Below are 24,767 nucleotides of genomic sequence, written 5' to 3' on the forward strand. Positions count from 1 at the left end.
ACTGGGGCGTAGAGAGTAGCTGCGCCGTGAAGCCTCAGCTCCAGCTACTCCACGCCCGAGTAGCCTTTTTCAGAAAATTAGCATATTACCATGATTAAAGATTAGCAAAGATAGAGGGGAGTAAAGGATTAGCCTTAAAAAGTTCTTTCCTTACATACATTAGATGTACCTTAAAAGGTAGATCCGTAGTGCTAGGTTTCCTTTAATAATGATGTGATTTGTGATGACTTTGCTGTGCCTTCCAAAACGCAATGAAAGCGCAGTGTGTGAATGCTGCCAAAGAAAATGCCAAAGGAATGTAGCATGTAGCATGTGGTGGGCCTCCAGACTGACACTGTGTGGATTATTTCGGGCATAACCTTACATTTATCCACAAAGAACCTCCTTTGCCAAGTGGATTCCCGAACACTCCATGACCCATATATAATAAATAGAGATGAGCGAGTATACTCGTCTGAGATTGATGCTCGTTATAGTATTAACATACTCGAAACGGCTCGTTGCTCGGACGAGTATTTCCCCTGCTCAAGATCGAGCATTTACTTAAGAAAAGACAGTGAAGAACAGTGAAGAATACAATGAAAACAGTGAACACAGGATCATTTAAGTGAAGAACACAGTGAAGAACACATTGCAGATGTTCGCGTACATCTGCTAACTTATCCGAAGACATGCGTGCAGAACGGTGTTCTTCACAATAGTATGTGAAGAACAATATGTGTGAAGAACACATTGCAGATGTATGATGTTCTTCACACATACTGTATTGTTCTTCTTTCAATGTGTTCTTTCAGTGAAAAATGCTCGGGTCTTCCATTGACTTCAATGGGGCTCGTTATTCGAGACAAGCACTCGAGCATCTGAAAAAGTTCATCTCGATTAACGAGCACTCAAGCATTTTAGTGCTCGCTCATCTCTAATAATAAACTAGTGCACTGACTGCATTAGTTTTCTCTGCACTTTCTTTGTGCATTAATTTAAGATGTCAGTTTTCAAGGTGTGAACAAAGGTGAACATATTTTTCTTGGTGCACTTGGCTCCATGCTGTTGTGACCGAATTGTGTTACATATTTGCTATAAATGTGTTGCAAACTACAATCACACTAACATGCCCCATTGAGTGCACAGTATGAAAAAGTGCTAGGCAACTAACCATGGCTATGGTTGGCTATGGTTGGCTATGATTGGCTATGATTGGTTATGTTTGGCTATGATTGGCTATGATTAGCTATGATTGGCTAGAGGTGTCCAGGTCGTGCAGCCAAATTATACTAATGAGCCTGAAACGCTACTAGGGGGGTTCCAAGAGCCCATCCATGCTGCAGATTCACAGGCTGTTAGACTGTCTTACCTGCCCTCTGCTCATGCTTTGTACTGAGGGGGGAAGTGTTCATCGCACTGTGTAGCAGCCTGTGAATCTGCAGCATGGAGGGGCTCTGGGAACTACCCTAGTAGCCTTTCAGGCTCATTAGCATAATCGTAAAAGTTTATTTTAGAAGGAAGAATGCGATGGTACATTTGATAGAGAACAGTAGATTTCCTTTAATAAACAAGTGAAATTTTAATGGGCTCAGCAAAGAACCTTTAAGTACACCACTGGCGATCAGTAAGAATTGTTGACCACAACTCTCTGGATATGATCTTTCAGCCAGTTTTTGATCCAATTGCAATCCTGCCAAACCAATAGAGCTGTCAGGGTCAGAGGTACACAATGACACAAGCCAACACCTGGGACCTGGTACCTGGTCTTCACCAGAGCGGGTTGGACTTGCTTTGGCAAGTCCCTACCAGGTCGTTCCACAGGCACGACTTGTCCGCAGTGGAAGCCAAGGTCGAGGTACAGAAATGGCAGGCAATCACATAGTTGGGGACAGGCAGGAGGTCAAGATGGGCATCACAGGGTCAGAGTTGGGGACGTAGCAACAGGTCAGGGCAGGCAGCAGAGGAGCGTAGTCAGAAACAGAACTGGGGTCACAACGGGAAATCTCAAAAACAGCACAAGGCATCAGACACAGCTTTCTCTAAAGCACAAGGTCCGGCAGGGTGTGCAGGAAGAGGCAGGCTTATATGGGATTCTGAAACTGGGCAGCGCCAATTAATGACACGCCGGACCTTTAAATTTAGAGAAGCCGGCATGCGCACGCCCTAGGAGTCGGGAACGCGTGCACACGGTGGATGGAGCCGAGACAGGAGCTGGGACAGGTTAGATGCACGCCACGCGATATGGGTCGTGGGACCACCCGTGACAAGAGCTTATTATAACAATTAGCAATTGTGGATCCTCATTTGGGCAGAATAGGTGGTCACTGGGGGCCTCTGGCCACCAAAACCTCCATAGTAAAAATTTGTCTAAGGTTTCTTGAGGAAGTTTTGGACAGTTTCTGTGTGCAGGGCAGGAAACAGTTAACACTGCTGCACAGACAGTGTTCAATGACCTATGACCCTGAGATATCATCAAACTTTTTCCTGTGCCCCTCTGCTCTTCACTGAACTTCAGAAGGGATAGCAGCTGGAGGGTTCCATTAGCCTGGACTGTTGAGGAGATCTGCTACTTGGAATGGTGTGGGGGATGTGCTGTCTGAGTGGGTGGTTGTAAGAGTGGTTGTAGGGAGTGCTTGACTAATTTATATAGTACAATATAATAAAGTTTGTTGGTCGGGGGTGTATATAGGCTACAAATGGTGCCCCTGGCCATTCATAGACATTGCTAGTTGCTATGGGTGTCAGTTTACCGATTGGTTGTTCAGCCACCAATCCATCAATAGGTCCAAGTTGAGTGGGCGGTGGGTTAGTTTCGGTTAATACCTGGCAAAATGTATTGTCAAAGTCCACAGTTTTCTACATGCGTTTCATTGTATTATATTCTATACCTTTATAAGGTCATGGACAATGAGATTTTTTTAGATGATTTTAAAAAACATGATTTGCTTCCTTCTAAAGCCTTTCCAAGATATTCTTCAAATTAACAGTCTTCAAATGTTCTTAATTAAAAAATACTCTCAACTTCCTTCATGCAGAAATAGATCTACATCAATAACGAGGGATGACTTCCATCGAGTAACTATGAGGTCTTGTTGCGTTGGTCTTGGGTTCTGGTCTTATACTTAAGTCTTCTCTGTCGATTATGGGCTCCATGGTAAACTTCTGCAGTATAGTGGTGAAAAAGAGGAAGAGCTCCATGCGGGCCAGGCCTTCCCCTAGACAGATACGTTTGCCTGAGGAAATAGAAGCAGCAATTATAAGAAGTCAAGCTAAACCCAAAATGGTAGCTCTTCCTGTCGTGACTTATTTGCCAAATCTCAAAGTCTTTGGTGATGACCATAACTCAGAATAATACGACTTGTTTACAAAAAGAAAGAACAATTGAAACCAAAGTCATGTTTTTGGTCTCCCCTAACATGAGCTGACCCACCTACCGAATCAAAATAAGAGATCTTCAAATTTTGTTTGTATACCAAATTTTATATTGATAGCTGAGGAAGCCGAGCTGCAGCCATAGTTTATAAATCATATCCTAAAAATCTGATCACCTACCTGCGGAAAATGGCATAAAGGCCTCGTGTTTCTTGAAGCCACCTTTCTCATCAAGGAAGTGTCCAGGATCAAACTCATCTGGGTTCTTGAATTGTTTGGGGTCTTTCAAGACAGTGGTGAGAACTGGAAGAACCATGGTGCCCTAAAAAATGAATTAATGAAATATGAAGATCTACCAAAATACAGTCGGTACCCTACTTAAGTACACCCGACTTACAGACGACCCCTAGTTACAGATGGAACTCTGGATGTTGGTAACTTACTGTACTTTTGCCCTAGGCTACAATAAACATCTATAACAGTTATCACAGGTGTCTGCAATGAAGCTTTATTGTTAATCCTGGTTCTTCTGAAAACCCAAAAGTTTTAAAATCCAATTGTCACAGAGACCAAGATTTGGCTAGGGTTACAATTCTAAAATATACAGTTCCGACTTACATACAAATTGAAATTAAGAACAAACCTACAGGACCTATCTTGTAAATGTTAATGAACAGTAAGTTATATGAAAGTCAAGAAGTTGATGAGACAATTATATTGTACCTTTGGAATTTGATATCCATTGATGGTTGTGTCCTTGTTGGCAGTATGGGGGACACCTGAGGGGACAATATCGGCAAACCTCTGGATCTCATGGATTACGGCGTCTGTATATGGCATATTACTCCTGTCTTCTATAGACGGAGAGCGATCTCTGCCGATCACATTGTCAATCTCTTTGTGGAGCTTCTCTAAAGTTTATAAAAACAAAACAATTGAATTAAAAAAAAAAAAATTCATGACATCATAACAGTTTGACATTATTTGTCAGGGAAGGATCAAAGCCCCTCACCCCTGCTCTCCGACATACATTTCATGAATATGATTCTCCCGGAAGAAGGATACATACGCGAAAATCACTTTATAGCGGTTGTGGTTGGGTTATGAGCTTGCCCCACACATCATATCGGGTCATTATGGTTTTGTGTAACATTAACTATTTTGTTATTATCAGGGGGGTTGGGGCTTAAGAAACAAAAGCTACCCCCCCCAAAACTGTCATCTGCCTACTGTCTCGGTGAGTCCTAATGACGCTGGACAACTAGAAGACAATCCCTCCTTAGGTATCGGTGCACACACGGAACAACCTACTAGTGCAGATCAAGGAAGGTCCTGACGCAGTGTAACAGCTATTGGGTAGCCAGAAAAACAAATCGTGGAACAGCACAGCAAGCAGAGGTACCAGGGTCCCAACCAGGCCACATTCAGAAGAAGGTGTATGACAGGTTTTATTAAAGGTCTTAAAAACACAACGCGTTTCGGGGTAAGGAACACGAGGGTACAACATAGATCCCTCCCAGGAAAATGCCCAGGAGGGTCTCCTCAGTTATTAGACCCCATGGTGGTCATAGTGAGGTATCCTTGTTGTTGTCTCTTTTTCTCTTCTAGTGTTTTTTTTGGGTGGGGGGTTATTTATGATAAGGGTGTTTAATGTTATGTTACATGTGTTCAATTGTATTTTTGGCACAATATTTTCCTCCTTCCATGAAAGAATCTTGCGACAAGGTTTTGCTGGCATAGTTATGCACCTATTTTTTAATGATGCAACTCAAACAACCACATCCACCATGAAAAGATAAATAAGGCAATCCTCAGGAAGCGGAGAAACTTTTTTTTGAAACATTTTTTAGAATGGGCACAAAAAAGGCACAAATGTCTAAAAAAAGTTGCAAATAGATAGAAAAGAAAGAATAACAACTGTAATAACACCCCCATGTGCGAGTGCTGCATCCACATACCCTAAATACACAATGCTGATGCAAAGAATACTGATTGTTACCTTGTATTTCTGGATATTTCATGAGTATCAGAAAACCATATCGCAGAGTCAAACTTGTCGTCTCTGTCCCTGCAAAGAATAGATCCAATATTGTCGCCTGTAAATTTGCCTCATGAAATTCTGTATCTGGATTCTTTTTTTCCTAATAAAAAATGTGAATTTTGTCAATACTTTTATTTTTTGTTTATGATTATTTATTCCGCTGGTTGCCAGTGTCAACATTAAACAATTTACAAGATTATGCTTCGAACTTTTGGCTTCATATCTCACCATGCACTTCCATGACAATCATCTTGACTATCTCATGCATAAATTTGACTTGCTACTATTTACCATATGCTTAGTTATGCAGATTATTGTCATAAAACTCTCCTAATGGTGGAACTATCCTTTCTCTTGTATACTATAAATTGCATCCTCTTCCTACATTCCCTAATAGTTTGTTATTAGGTGTCATGTAAGTGAAAGTTGAGGAAGAACCCTTGAATTGAGGAAGAACCATGAAAAAGATTCCCAAGAAACGACGCGCTGCCCTAGTCTCCTGCCCACTCTTACCTCTCCGCGATCCTGTTCTTCTCCCGGCTAGGCCACGCACGTGTCCCTGCACTCAAGGGCACGCGCGCGCCAGCACTCAAAGAATTAAAGGGCCCACGCACTGCTGATTGGCGCTGGAACTTCCAGGTTTCCTTAAGAGGCTGGCTGTTCCCAGGATTCCATGCCGGATCTTCAAGCCATCTTGTGTTGTTCTTCCAGGCTTGGACTGTGTTCTGCACTGCTACCTTGGCTGCCAATGCGGGCTATAGCACCTGTGGAACAACCTGTTGGCACCCCACCACAGCAAGACCATCCCACTTTGCGGCAGGCTCTGGTGAAGACCAGGTGCCACTTAGACTCTGGTCCCAGGTGTCGGCTAGTATCATCTCTCACGGTGGTCCAGGGGGTCCACTGAACCTTGACAAAGCATCATTCAGGTAATCAATAGGTAATCTCAGCCAAGAAAATTGACAAATTTCATCATGTCAGTTCAATAAAAGTTGGATGAATACAAAATGAAGTCCGTCCGTCCATTCCAAAGCTAAGAGGTAGACATCCAACAAGTCAGCAAGTTGTTATACCACTAAGTCTATTAGTAGTCGTGTGACAAAATGGTTAGTGGAGGCGAATCAAAACTTCAGACTTCATAATAGTGGGATTACAGACTTGCAATCACCAAGTGACACGCATGGAATGGTGGCCTTAATAAAGGTGAGGAAGCCTTGACTTCAAAATCATTGTAAGAAGTATAATTGCTGGACTAGCCCTCAAAGTCCATGGACCTCAAAGTCAACCCAATCAAACACTTGTGGGTAGAGTTGAAGATTGGGTCAACATTGGAAATGACTAGAAATGACCTTGGATCAGATTTTAGATGAGCCACGCCTGAGTCTGATAAAGAGCATGCCAAGGAGGCCAACAATTGGTTAATAAAATATTAACAAAATAATACAAATTTTAATTTAGATTTTTAGGAGCAAAACAGGAACAACAAAGTTACTTGGTTAGAATCTACATAACTAGGCATATGTTAAATAGTTGCAAGTCAAATATATATATGTAGATTTATATATATATATATATATATATATATATATATATATATATTTATATATATATGAGTTAGCAAAGATGATTGTATTTAAAATCATGTTAGCTTCATGTTCAAAGCTCTAGTAGATTGTGAGATGTGGAGCCTGAAAGTCAAACTTTTAAAACATTTTTAAACTTTTGATCATCATATTTTGTCATGTTGGCTCTGGCGACCAGTGGATGAGACTCGTACACACAAAACAGAAAAAAAGGGTCTCAGTGTCTAAGTTTATGTACATACGCACCTCGTCCATCTTTATGAGGAAGCAATCTATGAAGTCACGAGGGCAGTTCTCATCCAGGGTGGCTTGGTGAGTTTTTACCATATCTGTAATAAATTGCTTCAGCTTTCTCATAATTGGGAAGAGTTTCTGGTGCGGACCAGGAATGTAATGCATTACAGTGGGGAATAGGCTAGAAAGCTAAGGTAAAAAAGCAATAAAAAAGTAACAATAAAATTCTCTTAATTTTCATATTATATAAACGTTATGCTTTGACAATTTGAAGAGTCATGACGTCACATGTACAGGCAGGCTCTGGTTATGTAAGTCGGAACTGATATAATTTGTAAGTGTAACTCCAAACAAAATTTATTTGTCCATGTGGCAGTAGTATTTTCAGAATTTTGAGTTGTCGTAGGAAGAAGGACTGAAGGGGTTGCCTATGTTTAGTTTGAACCCTTTGGAGTTTAATTACTTATTGACAGGCTCAAGGGTTAGTGAAGCCTCTGGACCACCGCGTGGACTATCCGTCTGTCCCCAACCTTGAGCCTGGCTTGTGTTCCTGTACTTCGACCCTGGCTGCCACGGTGGACAAAGTTGTGCCTGTGGAATGACTTGGTGGTATCACACCGCAACAAGTACAACCTGCTTTGCGGCGGGCTCTGGTGAAAACTGGGTACCGCTTAGACGCCAGTCCCAGGTGTCGGCTTATGTCATTGCCCGCGGTGGCCCAGAGGATCCACTACCACTGATCCTGACAAGTAGCTTCTTATAATAGCATGTAAGGCACACAGCACTGATCGCGTTGCCACTTTTGGGCCTCTGTAAACAAAAAAAGACTAAGCAGTGAGGACTGGCACCACAGCTGAACAGGAGCGGGAAGATAGGTGAGTATAAGCACCTTATTATTTTTCAAGCCCCCAATCATAAATTTAAAATAATTCAAACCTGGACTATCACTTTAAAAATAAAGCTTCATTGGAGACATCTTTGATAACTCTTACAATTGAAGCCGGAAAGTTCCGAAAGTAACCACCATCCAAAGAGCTTCACCAGAAATCCATTTGTAACTAGGGGTTGTCTATAAGTCGGGAACTGCCTGTATTATTACAATAATGCATGTAATTTCTCACTAAATACATGAAATATCTTGTAAAACAGAACCTTTTTACGTTGTCTTGGTCAATCTCCCACAGCTTTGTGTTTACAAGCTCTATATAGATAATTGTATCTCCATGGTTACAGACTACAAAAACAATGCTTTGTAGTCTGATCCTGCAATAATTATCACTTTCAATTCTTGTTAAACTATGACATGTACCAGAAGATCCATCTCTATATGTCCTGTCTATATCTCTGCCTATGGAGATGGATCTTCTGGGCCTATTGCAAAGCAAAGATAAAAAAGGCATTAAGGTTCCTAAAGTCATCATAAGGACATTGTACCCTAAAAATTTTGTAATACTGACCTGTCCTGTGCGACTGTTGAACACTTCAGAAAAATCATTAAAATTTGTCATAAGCATCAAGAATCTTTGGTCCTCGTAGTCAAATCTTTCACCAAACACGACAGAGCAGATGACATTGGAAACAGCGAGTCGTAATATGTATGTTGGATCAATTGGAGCGTCTGAAGGGAAAAAGTCGGTGAGAAACTGTCCATATTTATAGCAAGCTAAATATATTGCAAAATGTTTGGGTTTTCCCAAGAATTTTAGGCCAATGCTGTTATGTATTGATGGTGATCTGTCACATTTATTGCTATCTTTTTTTCTGTAATTTATGTAGCTTTTTTGTTGCAGTGGTGGATTTGTACTTTTTCTAGACTCCTTACAAAGTGCACTGTTCCTGTGTTGTCCAGTGCCTTATTTAACACTAAAATCCAGATGTTAAATCTTCTCCATGATGTATGGTACTAGGACTGCATGGGTTTTGCAAAAAAATTGCATACTTTTTGGAAAAGTTGCCCAAAAAATAAACCATAATAAAAGAAACAATTCTAAAACTCTGAAGGTTTTGGTTCAAGGATCCACCAAAACGATAAACACCCCCATAGAGTTGATATCTGCCAAAAAGTTATCAAAAGATATAAGTCTACAAATGTCTACTGATTAGTGAACCCTTTAGTAGCCTTTGAGGGCTTGACCCAGCATAAGAAAGTTTACAAGGTTAAGTACAATAACCTAATAGGGTTGAACCATTTTTTACTTATACTATTAAACGTTTCCTTTCAGCCCAGGGGAGCTGCAGCTCATGTGTTCCCCAGTAGCTATTTTTTGGAACTTCCTGTCCATCCTGTGTCCTACCGGGGTTCCATGTGCTCTCTACTGCCCGAATGCCCATCCCATGTCACTGGTTGCAGAGGGGGGCCAAGGACCTTCTATCCCATGCTCTATGATCAGTCAAAGAGTTTAACACAACTTCTTTTGGACCTCCACCCACCTTTATCCTTCATAAATTTCTCAGCTAGACATCGGGCTTCTTCTTGGATTCTCTCCTCAATGCTCCTCTTTCCCATTCCAAAATTTCTCAAAGTTGACAGAGAAAATCGTCGAAGGATCTTCCACCTTTCTCCACTGCTGGCAATGATCCCTGAATATTCAAACATGTGAGTTAATTCCTTTGTAGGGTCTCCAAAAATGTGTTATTTATATTAAAATAGTAAAAAATATCAATGAATCCTCTTAACTCATATAAAACTCGTATAAACCGTACAGGATATCCAAAAAAAACCCAAAACAAACATAATTAAATAATTGCATTTTTTTTTGAATGGCAAATTATTGACATGTTATCATCTTACCGTGGTCCTTTGAAAAAACTTCTCCAATTCCTATGTCCCCTCTATCACTAAACGCGTCTCCATGGTCCACCAAGGCTTCCTTCACAGCATCGTATCCAGTCAGTATTATTGCCCGACCGTTGATCATGTACAGGGTGATGACAGGTCCATACTTCTTACCCAGCTAGAAATATATAGAGAAATATTTGTAGGACACTTTTATATGAGCAGATTACAGGTCAGAGAAAGATATGAATATAATACGAAGAGAACGAGAGATGTTGGTAGAGGCGTCCCCTAGAATATTCCCAATTATTTACCAGAAAGAGGGTCAGATTCAACAAACACATTTCACTGGAGGACTTAAAGGAACACTCCAGTCACAGAGGTTTCATTACATTATACCTTGTGCAGGGCCGGTAGGGAGAAGCATGACTCTAGGTTCTGGGAATACAATGACAATGAGTCCTGCTCCTCTCTTCAGGCCCTGCGCCTTGTATTACTCAGTTTATTAACTTTGAATGGAATTGGTATAATGGAAACCTACCACCATGGATCTAACTATTATGGTGGCAGGTTCTTCTAATGTATAGTAGTATAGCCCTTTTCAGTGCTACCTCTTTTGTGGCCCAGAACTTTTATAAATTTTTATTCCCCCAATATGCAAATTTCCTAAAGAGGCTACTGGGGCGTGGAGTAGCCGGAGCTGAGGCTACACGGCACGGCTACTCCACACTCCAGTAGCCTCTTGTGCTTCCCCTACCAGTTCATCTTTAGCGCACAGCTTCAAGGAGATATTCTGTGAAGCTGGGTTCTGCGCATGCGAAAAACGCAGGCTGCCGGTTGCGTAGTCTTGGCTCTGAAGCCAGAGCTACTGCGCATGCGCAGAACCCAGCTTCGCAGACAAGTGCGCACAACTACCAGGAGCTGCGTGCTGAAGATGCATGGTAGGCGGAACGCAAGAGGCTACTGTGGTGTGGAATAGCCGCGCCGTGTAGCCTCAGCTCCAGCTATTCCACATCCCTGTAGCCTCTTTAGAAAATCTGCATATTCAGAGAATTAAAATGTATAAAAGGTCTGGGCCACAAAAGAATTATCCCTAAAAAGGGCTCTACTACTATATATTAGAGGAACCTGCCACGGGATCTACCCAGTAATTACTGGATCCACCTGAGTGGTAGGCTAAATGAACAGCCGATTCACAACAGATATGTCGATATAGTGAGTGCCCTGGAGAGAGTAAGAAGGTAAGTGAACATACCTCAACAAAAGACTGTGGTAGTTCAGAGGTATTTAGATGAAGCATATTCCCGAGGATGGGTAAAGGTGCAGGACCTGGGGGTAGGTTCTTCTGTTTCACCCAACTCCACCATTTAAATAGGTAGATCAGTAAGGTGACTCCAGTGACCCGGAGAAGCGTCGCTGCGACATTCAGAACCATCCTGAGGTCCTGTGACTACAGCTCCGTCTCTGCTTTGCTTAGAAGTAATTCAGATAACATGAGAGCGCTGGGAACAGGCTTCGCTTTGTTTAGCTTCTGCACAAAGTCTCAATCTGTTGCACAATGTATTGTGGAGGCCAATAATAGCAGGAATGCTGCCGGGAACACTTCCTGTAACTGGAGAAAACAGCTCGAGTTGTCTCTCTCAGTTTTAGCTGGAAAGTATATTTTTGTAGGTTCTTTGTAAGTTTTAGGACTGCGAATAAGTGGAAGTAAAATGTTAGACCTTAAAAGTATTTATTAAAAGTATAAAGAACCTGTTGTAACAACTTTATCTGGGTGGAGCTGTGGCCTTAAACTTTCAAGAGAGTTATCAAAGTGTCAGCCGTTTTCTTTTCAAAATATCTCAATGTGTAGCCCTCTCTACGCATACACTATGGATAAATGAGTGTTTTCGTTAGCAGCTGTGGTTACCACTTTTGTTTTTATTGAAGGTATTCCAGACATGATAACACTTGTCAAAATATTTATGACATAAATCAGGTAGGTATCTCTGCGGAACTTCATTTCTCCTGGAGAAGACGAAGAGCGACTTGTTTTTTATGAAGAATCTAATATTGTTTCGAGACAAGTCCTTTTATGATATCAGAGATATTTTTTTAATACGCAGTGACCAGGTATCATTTTCTCCTGCAGACCTCCCAGGGGCTAAAGGGCAAGTAGTCCGTGTGGTTATAATCCCTCAGGGAATTTTGTTCAAATTTCTCAATTTCTTTACATTGCAACCAGCTTGGATCTGCACAGTTGAGGTTGAGAGCACAATTCCAGATTGTTAGGTCAATGTCCCTAGAATAGGTAGTGATTCGCAGAAGTTGGGTTGTAGTTTGCAGCTTGGGATGGAGTCTGAATTTTAGCAAAGTGGTCAACAAGCAAAGTCAGTGAGAAAGTAGCAAGTCAAAGGCTATTCTAAAATCATATGAAGCTGACAAATCAGGAATCAATCCCACCAATAAAACCACCACCGGTACAGTTCAGTACAGTACTGAAAGGCAGGACATCTTTTACCCCAAACAAAGGGTGTAGACATCACTACATGCTTACGAAATGGTATCGGGTATGAACCATACACCTTTAAAGGGAACCTACCACCACATATCTACCAATAAAGGTAGATCGTGTGGTAGGTGGATCTACAGGACGTGAGGATAGCCCTTTTAAGGGCAAATACTCATGTTCCCGCAATCTTTTGCTAACTTTTATTTGGAAAATATGTAAATTTTGTAAAGCTGCTACTGGGGCATGGAGTAGTCAGAGCTGAGGCTACGCGGCACGGCTACTCCAGGCTCCAGTAGCCTCTTTGTTCCTCGTACCAAAAATCTTCAACGCTCAGCTCCACGCGGGCCTGCTGTTCTGCGCATGCGCAGGCGGCAGGATTCTCAGATGAGAGCGTGCAGCTACGTGGAGCTGCCGCTGCAAAGATTATTGGTAGGAGAAACATAGAGGCTACTGGGTCCCAGAGTAGCTGCCCCGTATAGCCGCTTTACAAAATTTACATATTTTCCAGAAAAAAGTTAGCAAAAGATTGTGGGGACGTGAGTATTAGCCCTTAAAAGGGCTATCCTCATGCCCTATCGATCCACCTACCACCCCATCTACCGTTATAAGTAGATCCATGGTGGTAGGTTACCTTTAAGAACACAAAAAAATTATTAAAGAAACTACATACAACAATCTGTACAAGACACAAGATATTCAGATTTTGGGATTTAGAGTATTTATACAATATACAGTTTACAATCATTGATGGTCATCAAAAACGAGTACAGCCTTCATTCTGATTAAAGAAGTTTTCCTCCAAATTAGAGACGGGGAACCAATTTCATCTCATATGAGCGAGGTTTTAATCCATTGGTTTTGGGTTCTGGTGTTATCTCCAAATTTTTCCGGTCAATGGTGGGTTCCAAGGTAAACTTTTGTAAAATACTAGTTAGAAAGAGGAAAAGCTCCATCCGGGCTAGGCCTTCTCCCACACATATGCGTTTGCCTGTAAAGATAGACGCGGTAAGAACTTAGGCCATAGTAGCTTGTCTTGTTACTATGTAGGATCTTTCCACTAAGGACGATTGCTAAGACCTATCGTAGGTGTTTTTTGTAATGGCCGTAACCTACACATGTGAATACAATTGCTGGTATCTTAATGAAAAAAACACCCACAATAGTCCCAGAAATAAATTGAATTTGACAAAAGTAAAAATAAACTAAATGTCTATGAAAATGAACAAATGAAAGGCTGACATTGCTTTTCCTTCAAAGCTTTAAAATAATTTTTTTAAAATATAAAACTCAGGAAACAGCCCAGGACAGAAATGATAGCTCCTTACATCAATATTTTGTTGCACAACCTTCTGAGACAATGGGGCACATTTACTTACCCGTCCCGTCGCGATCCCCCAGGTGCGTTGTCCGACGAGGATGAAGTCCGGCGCGGTTCACTAAGATCGTGAGTCAGATATCCTGCATGTGTCGCTTCCCCGCTCAGGTCCGCCGGAGTTCACCTTTTTCTTCCTGGTGCATGTAAGTGCGTTGTCTTGTGACACAATTTGAATTTTAAATCCGAATCAGTCAGATCGTCCGATTTGTGTCGCATGAGAGTTGCATCGGAAATAGTCGGGAAACCCAACGGAAATGCGGTGTGCAGACCCTTGGAAAATGTGCCCCAATGACTGCAATAATTGGGGAGATGGGAGAAAAGTGAGGATGTGCGGGAAGCCGGCTATCACAACTCTATCTTGGATCACTCCCAGACTGATTCATCAACCATTTCAAAATATTTTTATATGTCAAATTTTATAATAAAAAGGCTACGACACTGACCTTCAAACAAACTTTTTATATTATTAATGCTAGTTAGCTAGTTAGAACTTTATTATGTTATAGTTTCTTACCAGTGGAGAAGGGCATAAAGGCATCACTTTTCTTGAAGCCACCTTTCTCATCAAGAAAATGTCCAGGATAAAAAACATTTGGGTTCTTGAAATGTTTTGGGTCTTTCAGGACAGAGGTCAGAACTGGAAACACCAAGGTTCCCTGAAGTGAAGATACAAAAAATGGTGATGGCTGGATGGTTGCTGATTGAGATATGATATTAGCACAACTTGTTTGGATCAGGATTAGAGATGAGCGAGCACTAAAATGCTCGAGTGCTCGTTAATCGAGATGAACTTTTGCCGATGCAAATCAATCTTCACACATATTGTTCTTCACATATCATTTGTGTAGAACACCGTTCTGCACTCGTGTCTTCTGATAAGTTAGCAGATGTACGCAACATCAGAAGACAATTTGCATTGACTCAAGCAGTTCTCGAGCGGGCGAAATACTCGTCCGAGCAACGAGCCGTTTAGAGTACGCTAATACTTGAACGAGCATCAAGCTCGGACGATTATGCTCGCTCATCTCTACTCAGGATATTTCTTGAAGCCACTACCCTTGTACGTACAAAACATACAGCACTGCTAATAAATATTGTAGTATAAGGTCATATATAGACCTATATATATGTAATGGGAGGAACTTGAAAAGACCAATTTCCTTCACCTTAGGAATGTGATATCCTCTGAAGGTTGTGGCCTGGCTGACAGAATGGGGTAACCCAAAAGGAAAGATATCAGCAAATCTCTGGATCTCATGGATCACGGCATCTGTATAGGGCATATTACTCCTGTCTTGTATGGAAGGACAGCGATCTCTGCCGATCACATTATCGATCTCTTCATGGAGCTTTTCTGAAATGTACAGAAAGTATATTTTTACAAATATTGACAGTCCCCAGGTTAATTTTGTATGTAAGTCGGTACTGTATATTTTTTAATTGTAACTGTAGACCAAAGTTTTTTTTGGTCCAGGGACAACTTAATTTTAATTTGTTTTTGCTGTAATGGGAACATAAATTACCATATATACTTGCGTATAAGCCGATCCGAGTATAAGCCGAGACCCCTAATTTTAACACAAAAATTGGAAAAACCTATTGACTCGAGTATAAGCCGAGGGTGGGAAATGCATTGGTCACAGCCCCCCCCCCCCAGTTTATAGCCTGCCAGACCATGCAGTATATAGCCTAACAGCCCCTGCCCCCCAGTATATAGCCTGAGGACCCTGCCCATCAGTATATAGCCTGAAAACCCTGCCCCCCCCAGTATATAGCCTGCCTCCCTGCCCCTTCCCAGTTTATAGCCTGCAGCCCCTGCCCCCAATATAATGCCTGTAGAAAACACAAAAAGTGTACCCTCCTTCCGACGCCCCCGGCAGGTCCTCTTCTATCCATCAAGGCTCCAGCGCCGCAAGTTGATATCATGGTGTGTGCCGATGCTGGGCCCGCGATGTATAGAAGAGGAACTGCCAGGGGGGCTTCGGAAGGTGAGTGCACTTTTTGTTTTTTTTCTTGACTCGAGTACGAGCCAAGTTCAGTTCAGCCAAGTAAGTCGGGTGTCCTTAAGTAGGGGGCCGTCTGTATTTTAATCTTGTGTTATATTTATTTTCTGAATAAAGGATAAGTTGACTTGACAGATATTTTGAGGGCCAGAGATGTAGCCTGATGTTCCTGGACCCCAATATAAAATTTGTAATTGGACCACAGCCTACCAAGTTATATAACACTGGTGTCTACAGTATTTATATGAAGCTATTTGAGCCCTCCTTTACCATACTCTATAGGTAAAATTCTGACAGGCAAAATAATAATTTACTTGCAAATGAAAAAAAACAATCACACCAATCACCTTGGATTTCTGGATATTTCATGAGTATAAGAAACCCATATCTCAATGTCAAAGTCGTTGTCTCTGTTCCTGCAAAGAATAGATCTAATACCGTCCCCTCCAGGTTTAATGCATGAAATTCTGTGTCTGGGTTCTTTTTGTCCTATAATAATAATAATAATAATAATAATTGATAAAGAATTCCTAATTATTATATAATAAACATATCTCATATACATTTAGACGAGGGGGCACTGTCTCCGTCTGGATAAAACAAGGTTTAATCACAAGAGGCGACAGGGCTTTTTAACTGTGAGAACTGTCAATCTGTAGAATAGCCGAGCTCAGGTGCTGGTCACAGCAGGGACAGCAGAGAGCTTCAAGAAGGGTCTAAATGCCTTTTCACTCCTAAATAACATTAATGGTTATCTTATATGGAATTGTTTCCCCTAAATCTCTTCCTCATCCAATCACTTCCCTTCCTTGGTTGAACTTGATGAACATGTGTTTTTTTAAACCGTATAAACTATAACTATGACATTGTGATACATTGTTTGAATGTTTTGTCCAAATTACAGCAAATAATATATATAACACAGATCAATAAGTCTTACACACAAAACTAAAGGTTTATTATTTACAAACCCCAAACCCACCTCGTCCATCTTTATGAGGAAGCAATCTATGAAGTCACGGGGGCAGTTCTCATCCAGGGCGGCTCGGTGGCTTTTCACCATGTCCCAAATAAACAGTTTTAGACTTTCTATAATTTTGAAGATCTTCTGATGAGGACCAGGAACGTGGGACATCACTTTTGGGAATATGCTTAAAATCTTTTTGAAAAAAAAAAGCAAAAAATAACAAAATACGGTACATAGTATTAATACATTATAGACTTTACATTAGTCTCAAACTGTTCTGTGTCTAGAGTTTGTATGTAGCTTTTTTGTTTCCATGGTTACAGACTACAAAGAATCTCAGTAGTCTGATGCTTCTCTTCATAATAGCATAATACATTATGTAACTGGGTTTTCCATTTTCTGCTAATATTGTTTTATTTCTCTAGGGCAATTAGTTGGGTACATCCCAGGGCATTGCCGCTCTCTGCATGGCAACTTAACCTGGAGTCCACCATGCAGGCCTAAGTATTAAAAGTCTTGTTTTTATAAATCTGTGTAAATTTATTGCGCATTTCGGATAATTTACCTGCCCTGACTGGCTGTTAAGTATCTCAGTGAGATCGTGAAAATATGAAAAGAGAGTCAAAAATTTTTGGTCTTCATAGTGAAATCTTTCACCAAACACAACGGAGCAGATGACATTGGAAACAGCGAGGCGTAATATGTGTGTTGGGTCAAATGGAGTATCTGTTAGAAGATATGAAAAAAAGTGGTCAGACATTGGTTCAACTGTAGAATAACAACTTTGCCTATCAAAGTTTTTACAAAGCTCAATAGCTCAAGTCCACGATAAATTTATATCAATAGGTCGTTACAAGATAAAGTGGTTCATCACCATCTAATATACATTGCAAGGCAAACATTTTTGGGTCTCTGCCTACCTTTGTCCTTCATGAATTTCTCAGTTAGGAACTGAGCCTCCTCCTGGATTCTCTCTTCAATACTCCTCTTCCCCATTCCAAAATTCCTCAAGGTGGTTAGAGCAAATCGACGAAGGATTTTCCACCTTTTTCCACTGCTTGGAAAGACCCCTGGAAGTTCAGGTAGATGTTTAAGAACATCTACCTCAAGGATGGCAAAAATGTACAGTAGATATTTGTCTACATGTTTCCCTTAATGGGGTTTTCCAGGAATCCTGGAAGTCCTTCTGGGGTTCTTTTGTGACCCAAAAAGTGTATTTAGCATGCTTTTGTTCCTGGCTCCAGAGTTACAACTTCTGATCATGGACAGTGATGGCCTAGCCAGAAGTAATGGAGATCACAAGTATCATAATGGTTGAGGGACGCAAGATGGCTAAGAGGAGACCTCATTAAAATGTACAAATAAGTGAAGGTGCAGTACAGGGATCTTTCTAGTGATATTTTTATATCCAGGCCTGTGGGGAAGACAAAGGGGCATGTTCTACAACTAGAGGAGAGGTGGATCTATCACAGCCGTAGACGGAGATTATTTACTGTAAGAATGAGACTGTGGAAGTCAACACTACAAGATGTTGCGGCTAAGGCAATGGCTGATCCTCTGCCAGAATAACCAAATCTTTCGCTTCAGTAAAGTGATATTTTTGCTCTAAGGAATGGGATCCATGTCCCTCTTGTTCAGGAGAGGCCTGGAACCCATTTTTTACAACAAAAGCATCACATGTTACAGAAACAAAAGATTTGGTTGATTTGATGTTGATCCATTCTGATGTTGATCCATTCTGGCAAAGGATCAGCCATTGCCTTAGCCACAACATCAGAGAATTTTCCCTACTTTGTATCAACTGGCATCAGCCTTGTAGGGGACTTTTGCCTTCCTCTGAAACAACACCGTGGAACTTTTCCAAATGTATTTACTACGAAACTAGGAAGATAATGGGGTTTGTAAGATTTGAGTGAAGTGATTATGATTATCTGATACTAGGAGGCCTAAACGGCTTCTTCTTTGTATCATAGTGTCATATGTAGCGGCCTACCAAAATGTTACTTCCTTCATCACATTACTATGGACTATAAAACTGAACATAATCATTTACATAATGGGGAGTTTATTTTAATTCTGTTCATTAATGTTTTCCTTGAAACCCCCATTAATGTAACAACTTACCATAATCTTTAGTAAAAATTTCTGCTGTTCCCAAGTCTCCCCTATCACTGAACACGTCACTGTGGTCCACCAAGGCCTCCTTCACAGCATCGTACCCCACCAGTACTACAGATCGAAGGTTTACCATGTAGATTGTGTAGACAGGTCCATACTTCTCACTCAACTGGAAGGACACAAAATATATATAAAACATGGAGTACACAAAGCCTATTCAATGCAAAGCCTCTCCCTTAAAATGTACAGATATGTGAATGGTGAGTGCAGAGATCTCTACAAAGATGTTTGTATACATAGGCCTGTGGCAAGCAGAAGGAGGCATCTTCTACACCTAGAGGAGAGGAGGTTCCACCATCACCATAGACAGGGGGCATCCTCTACACCTAGAGGAGAGGAGGTTATATCATCACAATAGACAGGGTGCATCGTCTACACCTAGAGGAGAGGAGGTTCCACCATCACCATAGACAGGGAGCATCCTCTACACCTAGAGGATAGGAGGTTCTACCATCACCATAGTCAGGGGGCATCCTCTACACCTAGAGGATAGGAGGTTCTACCATCACCATAGACAGAGGGCATCCTCTACACCTAGAGGAGAGGAGGTTCCACCATCACCATAGACAGGGGGCATCCTCTACACCTAGAGGAGAGGAGGTTATATCATCACAATAGACAGGGTGCATCGTCTACACCTAGAGGAGAGGAGGTTCCACCATCACCATAGACAGGGAGCATCCTCTACACCTAGAGGAGAGGAGGTTCTACCATCACCATAGACAGGGGGCATCCTCTACACCTAGAGGAGAGGAGGTTATATCATCACAATAGACAGGGTGCATCGTCTACACCTAGAGGAGAGGAGGTTCTACCATCACCATAGACAGGGGGCATCCTCTACACCTAGAGGAGAGGAGGTTCTACCATCACCAGAGACAGGGGACATCCTCTACACCTAGAGGAGAGGAGGTTCTACCATCACCAGAGACAGGGGGCATCCTCTACACCTAGAGGAGAGGAGGTTCTACCATCACCATAGACAGGGGACATCCTCTACACCTAGAGGAGAGGAGGTTCTACCATCACCATAGACAGGGGGTATCCTCTACACCTAGAGGAGAGGAGGTTCTACCATCACCATAGACAGGGGGCATCCTCTACATCTAGAGGAGAGGAGGTTCTACCATCACCATAGACAGGGGGCATCCTCTACACCTAGAGGAGAGGAGGTTCTACCATCACCAGAGACAGGGGACATCCTCTACACCTAGAGGAGAGGAGGTTCTACCATCACCATAGACAGGGGACATCCTCTACACCTAGAGGAGAGGATGTTCTATCATCATCATAGACAGGGGGCATCCTCTACACCTAGAGGAGAGGAGGTACTACCATCACCACAGACAGGGGACATCCTCTACACCTAGAGGAGAGGAGGTTCTATCATCACCATAGATAGGGGGCATCCTCTACACCTAGAGGAGAGTAGGTTCTACCATTGCGATAGACAGGGATTCCTTACTTTGGCTGATAATTGGAACATAGAGGGGCCTGGATGCCTTTCTGGATAGTAATAATATCACATCATATAGGAATAAAACTTTTTGTAAGTAGTTTTTGTTGATCCATGCAGTTATTCTGACCATAAACGTGTAGAGATAAGTTCACTCATCCTCTCAGTACATGGTCTTGGAAACCCCAGTTTTAGGGCGAGAAGGAAAAATCGAAAAGAAGTTTTTCCAGCTGAGAAGACATCCAGGCGATATTCATCATGACAGTCATTATTAAGGGCAGTTCTCTGCCAGAAACCTGTTGACTTTTATTGTACCATTGAGATGTATCGTGGAAAAAATCAATAAAGCTTGTATATGGCCTGGATGTCTTCTCCGCTGCTAAATCATCTTTTCGATTTAGTTCTTCTCTCCACTATATTATGGGTTTGAGAAGGAATTTTTATCTCCTTTGGGCCAACTTGCATCAACCTCGCATGGTTTTTGCCTTCTTCTGGATCAACTCATATCTCTTCTGTATAATTTAATAGGTTGAACTTGATGGACTGATGTCTTCTTTTAATGTTTTTTGCTATGATTCCAGTCCTGTAATCACAGACCAGAATCAGCACAAGCACCAGGGTACAATGGACCCTTGTTCACTCCTGAAACCCCCAAGAACAACAAGATATTCCTTATCCTGTGAATAGGGGATATTTGTAAGTACTTGCAAGCAGTGATAGAGCAAGCAGAAGAGCAGGAGCTGAGCAGGTACAACTCTACTATTCATGTATAAAGGAAGTCTACTCCTCATGTACACCGCCTTGTAAAGTAGTCTTCTCCACCCCCTCTGTTGGATGCAGTCTCCTACAACTTCCTTAAACAAAGGAGGGGCTGCTCACAGGCACACAGGAGCTGCAAGAGTCTTCTTTCATGGTCTATTACACTCACTTGGGGACTTCCTTGACAACATCTTTGTAGCAGAAATCCGTACATAATATTTGCACTTATAATGGTACATACCTTAAGTAAAGACTGTGGTAGCTCTGACATGCTGATCTGATGGACATTTCCTAGTCCAGGAAGAGGTGTAGGTCCTGGGGGTAGGTTCTTCTGTCTTACCCCATGCCACCACTTTATAAGATAGATTAGTAGGGTGACCCCAGTGGTCAGGAGAAGCGTTGCTGCAATGCTCAGAGCCATCCTGCGCCCTGGTGGCTATGGTTCTGACGGTACTATGCTCCTCAGTATCTGCAAATCCAGATAACATGAGGTTAAGAGCAGGAAGGGGGTGGGTAGAGTCTGTGTAGGATAATATATATGTTGCACAATGAATGGTGAATGCTATAAATAGAAAGACTCACTTCATGCCACAGGGAGAGATCAGCTCATTGTGTTCCTCTTATGCGTCCGGTTTTATCCAGAGGCCAGAGCTTGTATAGAGAACTGAAGAATGATTTCTAAGAACTATACACAATGGTAACAGCTCCCCTTATGGGCTTTGTCTGATATTACGACCATGTTACTGTCATTATCAACTACATTATTTGGACTCTGGGCTAAATAGGGGTAGCCATTGGTCTCCTGTGTTGCCCCTTATTTCCATCTTGGGCTACTTGTGTCCCCCATACATTGTATTTATATTCTTTTCCCATTTGAGGGTTATATATGTTGAATTGATGTATTTATTTCTAAATAAAGAATATTACTTTTTATACATTAGTGTTTTTTGCCGCTCTGGTTCTTTTGGTGTCCCCTTATGGGCTTTGTCTGATATTACGACTAAGGCAAAAATGTAATTCTCCAAACTTCTCCTACAATAAGAAGGTTCAGAATGTTCATAGTCACAGCAGGTGCAATTGCGACCAGACCATTAGGGGGAGGGACTCTTCATTGGTTGTGCAACACCCCTGCCAATGCGCATGGCAGAGGAGCAGTTGCGAATAAGCCCTTTCATCCATTTAGTACTTTCAGAGGTAATTGTGCAGCGGTATATTCTGCCTGGATAGGCAAGGGTTAATGTTTCTTAATGTTGTCATCCAATGATGTTCCACTATTGTAACTGGAGTGTGATTGGAGAAGGAGATCACATGACCAGGGATTAACTAAACCCTTAGTCAGGGGAGGAGTTAGCTCTTCGGCCCAGCTCTCACCTCATGAGGAGCTCTTAGGCCCAGCTCTCCTAGTGAGCAGACCGCTGTCTTAGGATCCAGCTTCTGACTGAGAAGCACCACCTCAGAGCAGAAGCTCTTGCTAAGGGCCTTCTAGGCCTCAGCATATCAATTATACACTGAGTGACACAGAACTACCAGGACAAAGCTGCAGCTTCCAGGATTGGATACAGCTACATCCCAGCCTGCCCCTGCATCCAGGCTGGTGACCAAACTCCTGAGGTTCCCTCTCCAAGATCACTCCAATAACTTGCACTTGTACAGTATCGTTTGGCCTGTTGTTACCGTTGGTTGAATAAAGAACTGTAAGTTACTTTTATGCACAACATTGCCTCTGTCTGGTCCCTGCTACGGCTGTATCACCATCAAGAGCGACCCAGCTATCTACCAGGGACACATACTACAGACTCAAAGGGCTGCCCCAGGGAGAAGCAGTACCACAGCCTCTCCCTCATCTAATTTCTTTCTCACACCACCCGCTGGAGACCTGCCAGGCTGTAGGACAGCCCTCCGGTCCTCATACCAAGCACCGTGGCATCAGCGTGCCTAGGCCGCAACCGCCAGCCACTCAGGTATTCTGGGCCCCGGCTACCTCCAGGCGCCAAGAAAAGGCTAGGCCCCGATGGGGGATGTTGCAGTTGCTTGTTCATGTCCAGTGGGAAGAAGAGGGACCCCTTCCCCACACATTACATCAGGGGTGGGATCCGGCTTAAAGGGAACCCGTCACCACATTTTTCACAAATAGTGGTAGGTTCTCATAGAGCCCTAGTAACTATCTGACACACTTCTTTTAGCTAAAAATTGTTTCCCTCAGATCCCCATAAAATCAGAGTTATAATCTTGCCTGGTGGACGTCAGAGGAACTGCCTTAGTGAATCGCTGGAAGACCCGAATCCACTACAGAGAACGCTGGATTGCAAATGGACCGGGAAAGTAAATCTGCCCCATTGAGTAACAATGTCACACACCATACATGATGCTACTAAAAAATGTTTTTACATGTGATGAAGCATTTTGCCCAATGCATTTCAAAACACATGGCAAACGCGCCATGCGAACGCAACCTAAATAGGTTTCTTAATCTTTTGTTAGCAGTGGATCATTGGAGAGTGTCTAGCACAGCTCTATTCTAGTAACATGCCGGGGGGAAATGGGCAGAGGTGTTCGCTTGACGGCTTTGATAGGGGCAGAGCCTAGGGCAACAACGACACTAAATATGGCCCTGCCTGCATAGACAATGCCCAAATATAATAGTACAATTACTAATTAGACAATCAAGTGCAAAGATACAGCTTGCACTTTGAAAACAGATCGAGACTAATGATCCCATCCCATATGTAAATAATAAATAAGTCCATGCAAATTAGATTCTTTATTTAGGATATTACGGTGAAAGTTGATGTTTCGCCATTTATACCTTCATAAGACACTGAAATAAGAACATACAGACAGTCCCCGGGATACAGACAAGATAGGGTCTGTAGGTTTGTTCTTAAGTTGAATTTGTCTGTAAGTTGGAACTGTATATTTTATTATTGTAATCCCATCCAGAACTGTTTTGGTCTCTGTGACAATTGGATTTTAAAAGTCTTAGGTCGTCATAAGAACCAGGAGTAACACTAAAGCTTCATTACAGACGCCTGTGATAACTGTTATAGCTGATTATTGTAGCCTAAGGATAAAGTACAATAAATTACCAATATCCAGTGGTCCGTTTGTAACTAGAGGTCGTATGTAAGTTGAGTGTTCTTAAGTAGGGGACTGCCTGTATATAGCAAAGTTTGTAAAAAAAATATAGTATATCACATGAGACAATTGAAATATCAGATAGCATCCAAAGATTACAACCATCTCAGATCTTGTCAATTTATGCAGGTAGGTACAAATTCGACTTGGGTCGGATTATGGGACCCATTTTTTTTCCATAGTATGAATGTAATACATGATGGGCTGTCAAAATGAACCGACAATAGTAGATAATAGATTTAATAGAATATAATTGATAAGTGACTGTGTTATTAAATGGAAAGCCTTAAAGGAAACCTACCACTTCATCCCGGCCAAAATGACCTCCTCACACCACCCTCTGGGCTCTTTACCACTGACATATTTTGTTTAGTGACAAAAAACGATAGTTTAGGCAAAAAAAGGATATCATAAT

At 41.9% G+C, this 24,767-nt stretch overlaps 2 protein-coding genes across 3 annotated transcripts; both read right to left on the reverse strand.

The window, feature by feature from the left end:
* Window positions 1–1,527: 1,527 nt before the first annotated feature.
* LOC140077970 (cytochrome P450 2C8-like) lies at window positions 1,528–11,667 on the reverse strand. 2 transcript variants are annotated; one of them, XM_072125664.1, is made up of 9 exons: window positions 11,244–11,659; window positions 10,004–10,166; window positions 9,643–9,792; window positions 8,670–8,830; window positions 7,225–7,401; window positions 5,354–5,495; window positions 4,078–4,265; window positions 3,535–3,676; window positions 1,528–3,215 (listed from the first exon to the last, which is right to left on the reverse strand). In XM_072125664.1, exons 1-9 carry the CDS (start codon window positions 11,421–11,423, stop codon window positions 3,031–3,033), a joined length of 1,488 nt encoding a protein of 495 aa, XP_071981765.1. In that variant the 5' UTR covers window positions 11,424–11,659; the 3' UTR covers window positions 1,528–3,030. The 2 variants fall into 2 exon arrangements, with proteins under 2 accessions (XP_071981765.1, XP_071981766.1); XM_072125665.1 differs by lacking the exon at window positions 7,225–7,401 and having other exon boundaries at window positions 11,244–11,667.
* A 1,410-nt stretch (window positions 11,668–13,077) lies between these two features.
* LOC140077977 (cytochrome P450 2G1-like) lies at window positions 13,078–21,899 on the reverse strand. Its single transcript, XM_072125672.1, has 10 exons — window positions 21,800–21,899; window positions 21,459–21,686; window positions 18,949–19,111; window positions 17,745–17,894; window positions 17,390–17,550; window positions 16,840–17,016; window positions 16,205–16,346; window positions 15,021–15,208; window positions 14,369–14,510; window positions 13,078–13,467 (listed from the first exon to the last, which is right to left on the reverse strand). The coding sequence occupies exons 2-10, from the start codon at window positions 21,636–21,638 to the stop codon at window positions 13,283–13,285; spliced, it is 1,488 nt and encodes a 495-aa protein (XP_071981773.1). The 5' UTR covers window positions 21,639–21,686; window positions 21,800–21,899; the 3' UTR covers window positions 13,078–13,282.
* Between the last annotated feature and the right edge of the window lie 2,868 nt (window positions 21,900–24,767).

Source organism: Engystomops pustulosus, chromosome 9 (assembly GCF_040894005.1).
Source record: "Engystomops pustulosus chromosome 9, aEngPut4.maternal, whole genome shotgun sequence".
Lineage (NCBI taxonomy): Eukaryota > Metazoa > Chordata > Amphibia > Anura > Leptodactylidae > Engystomops > Engystomops pustulosus.

Bases quoted from the DNA above. Each gene is read 5' to 3' on its own strand.
- LOC140077970 (XM_072125664.1), bottom strand. From the start codon at position 11,423: ATGGTTCTGAATGTCGCAGCGACGCTTCTCCGGGTCACTGGAGTCACC. The intron at 9,793-10,003 runs GTAAGATGATAA...TTGAATATTCAG, and splicing joins AGTTTTTTCAAAGGACCACG to GGATCATTGCCAGCAGTGGA. The intron at 8,831-9,642 runs GTGGGTGGAGGT...TTTTCCCTTCAG, and splicing joins GAAATTTATGAAGGATAAAG to ACGCTCCAATTGATCCAACA.
- LOC140077977 (XM_072125672.1), bottom strand. From the start codon at position 21,638: ATGGCTCTGAGCATTGCAGCAACGCTTCTCCTGACCACTGGGGTCACC. The intron at 19,112-21,458 runs GTATGTACCATT...GTGTCCTTCCAG, and splicing joins TACCACAGTCTTTACTTAAG to TTGAGTGAGAAGTATGGACC. The intron at 13,468-14,368 runs GTAAGAAACTAT...CTATCTTTACAG, and splicing joins CTTTATGCCCTTCTCCACTG to GCAAACGCATATGTGTGGGA.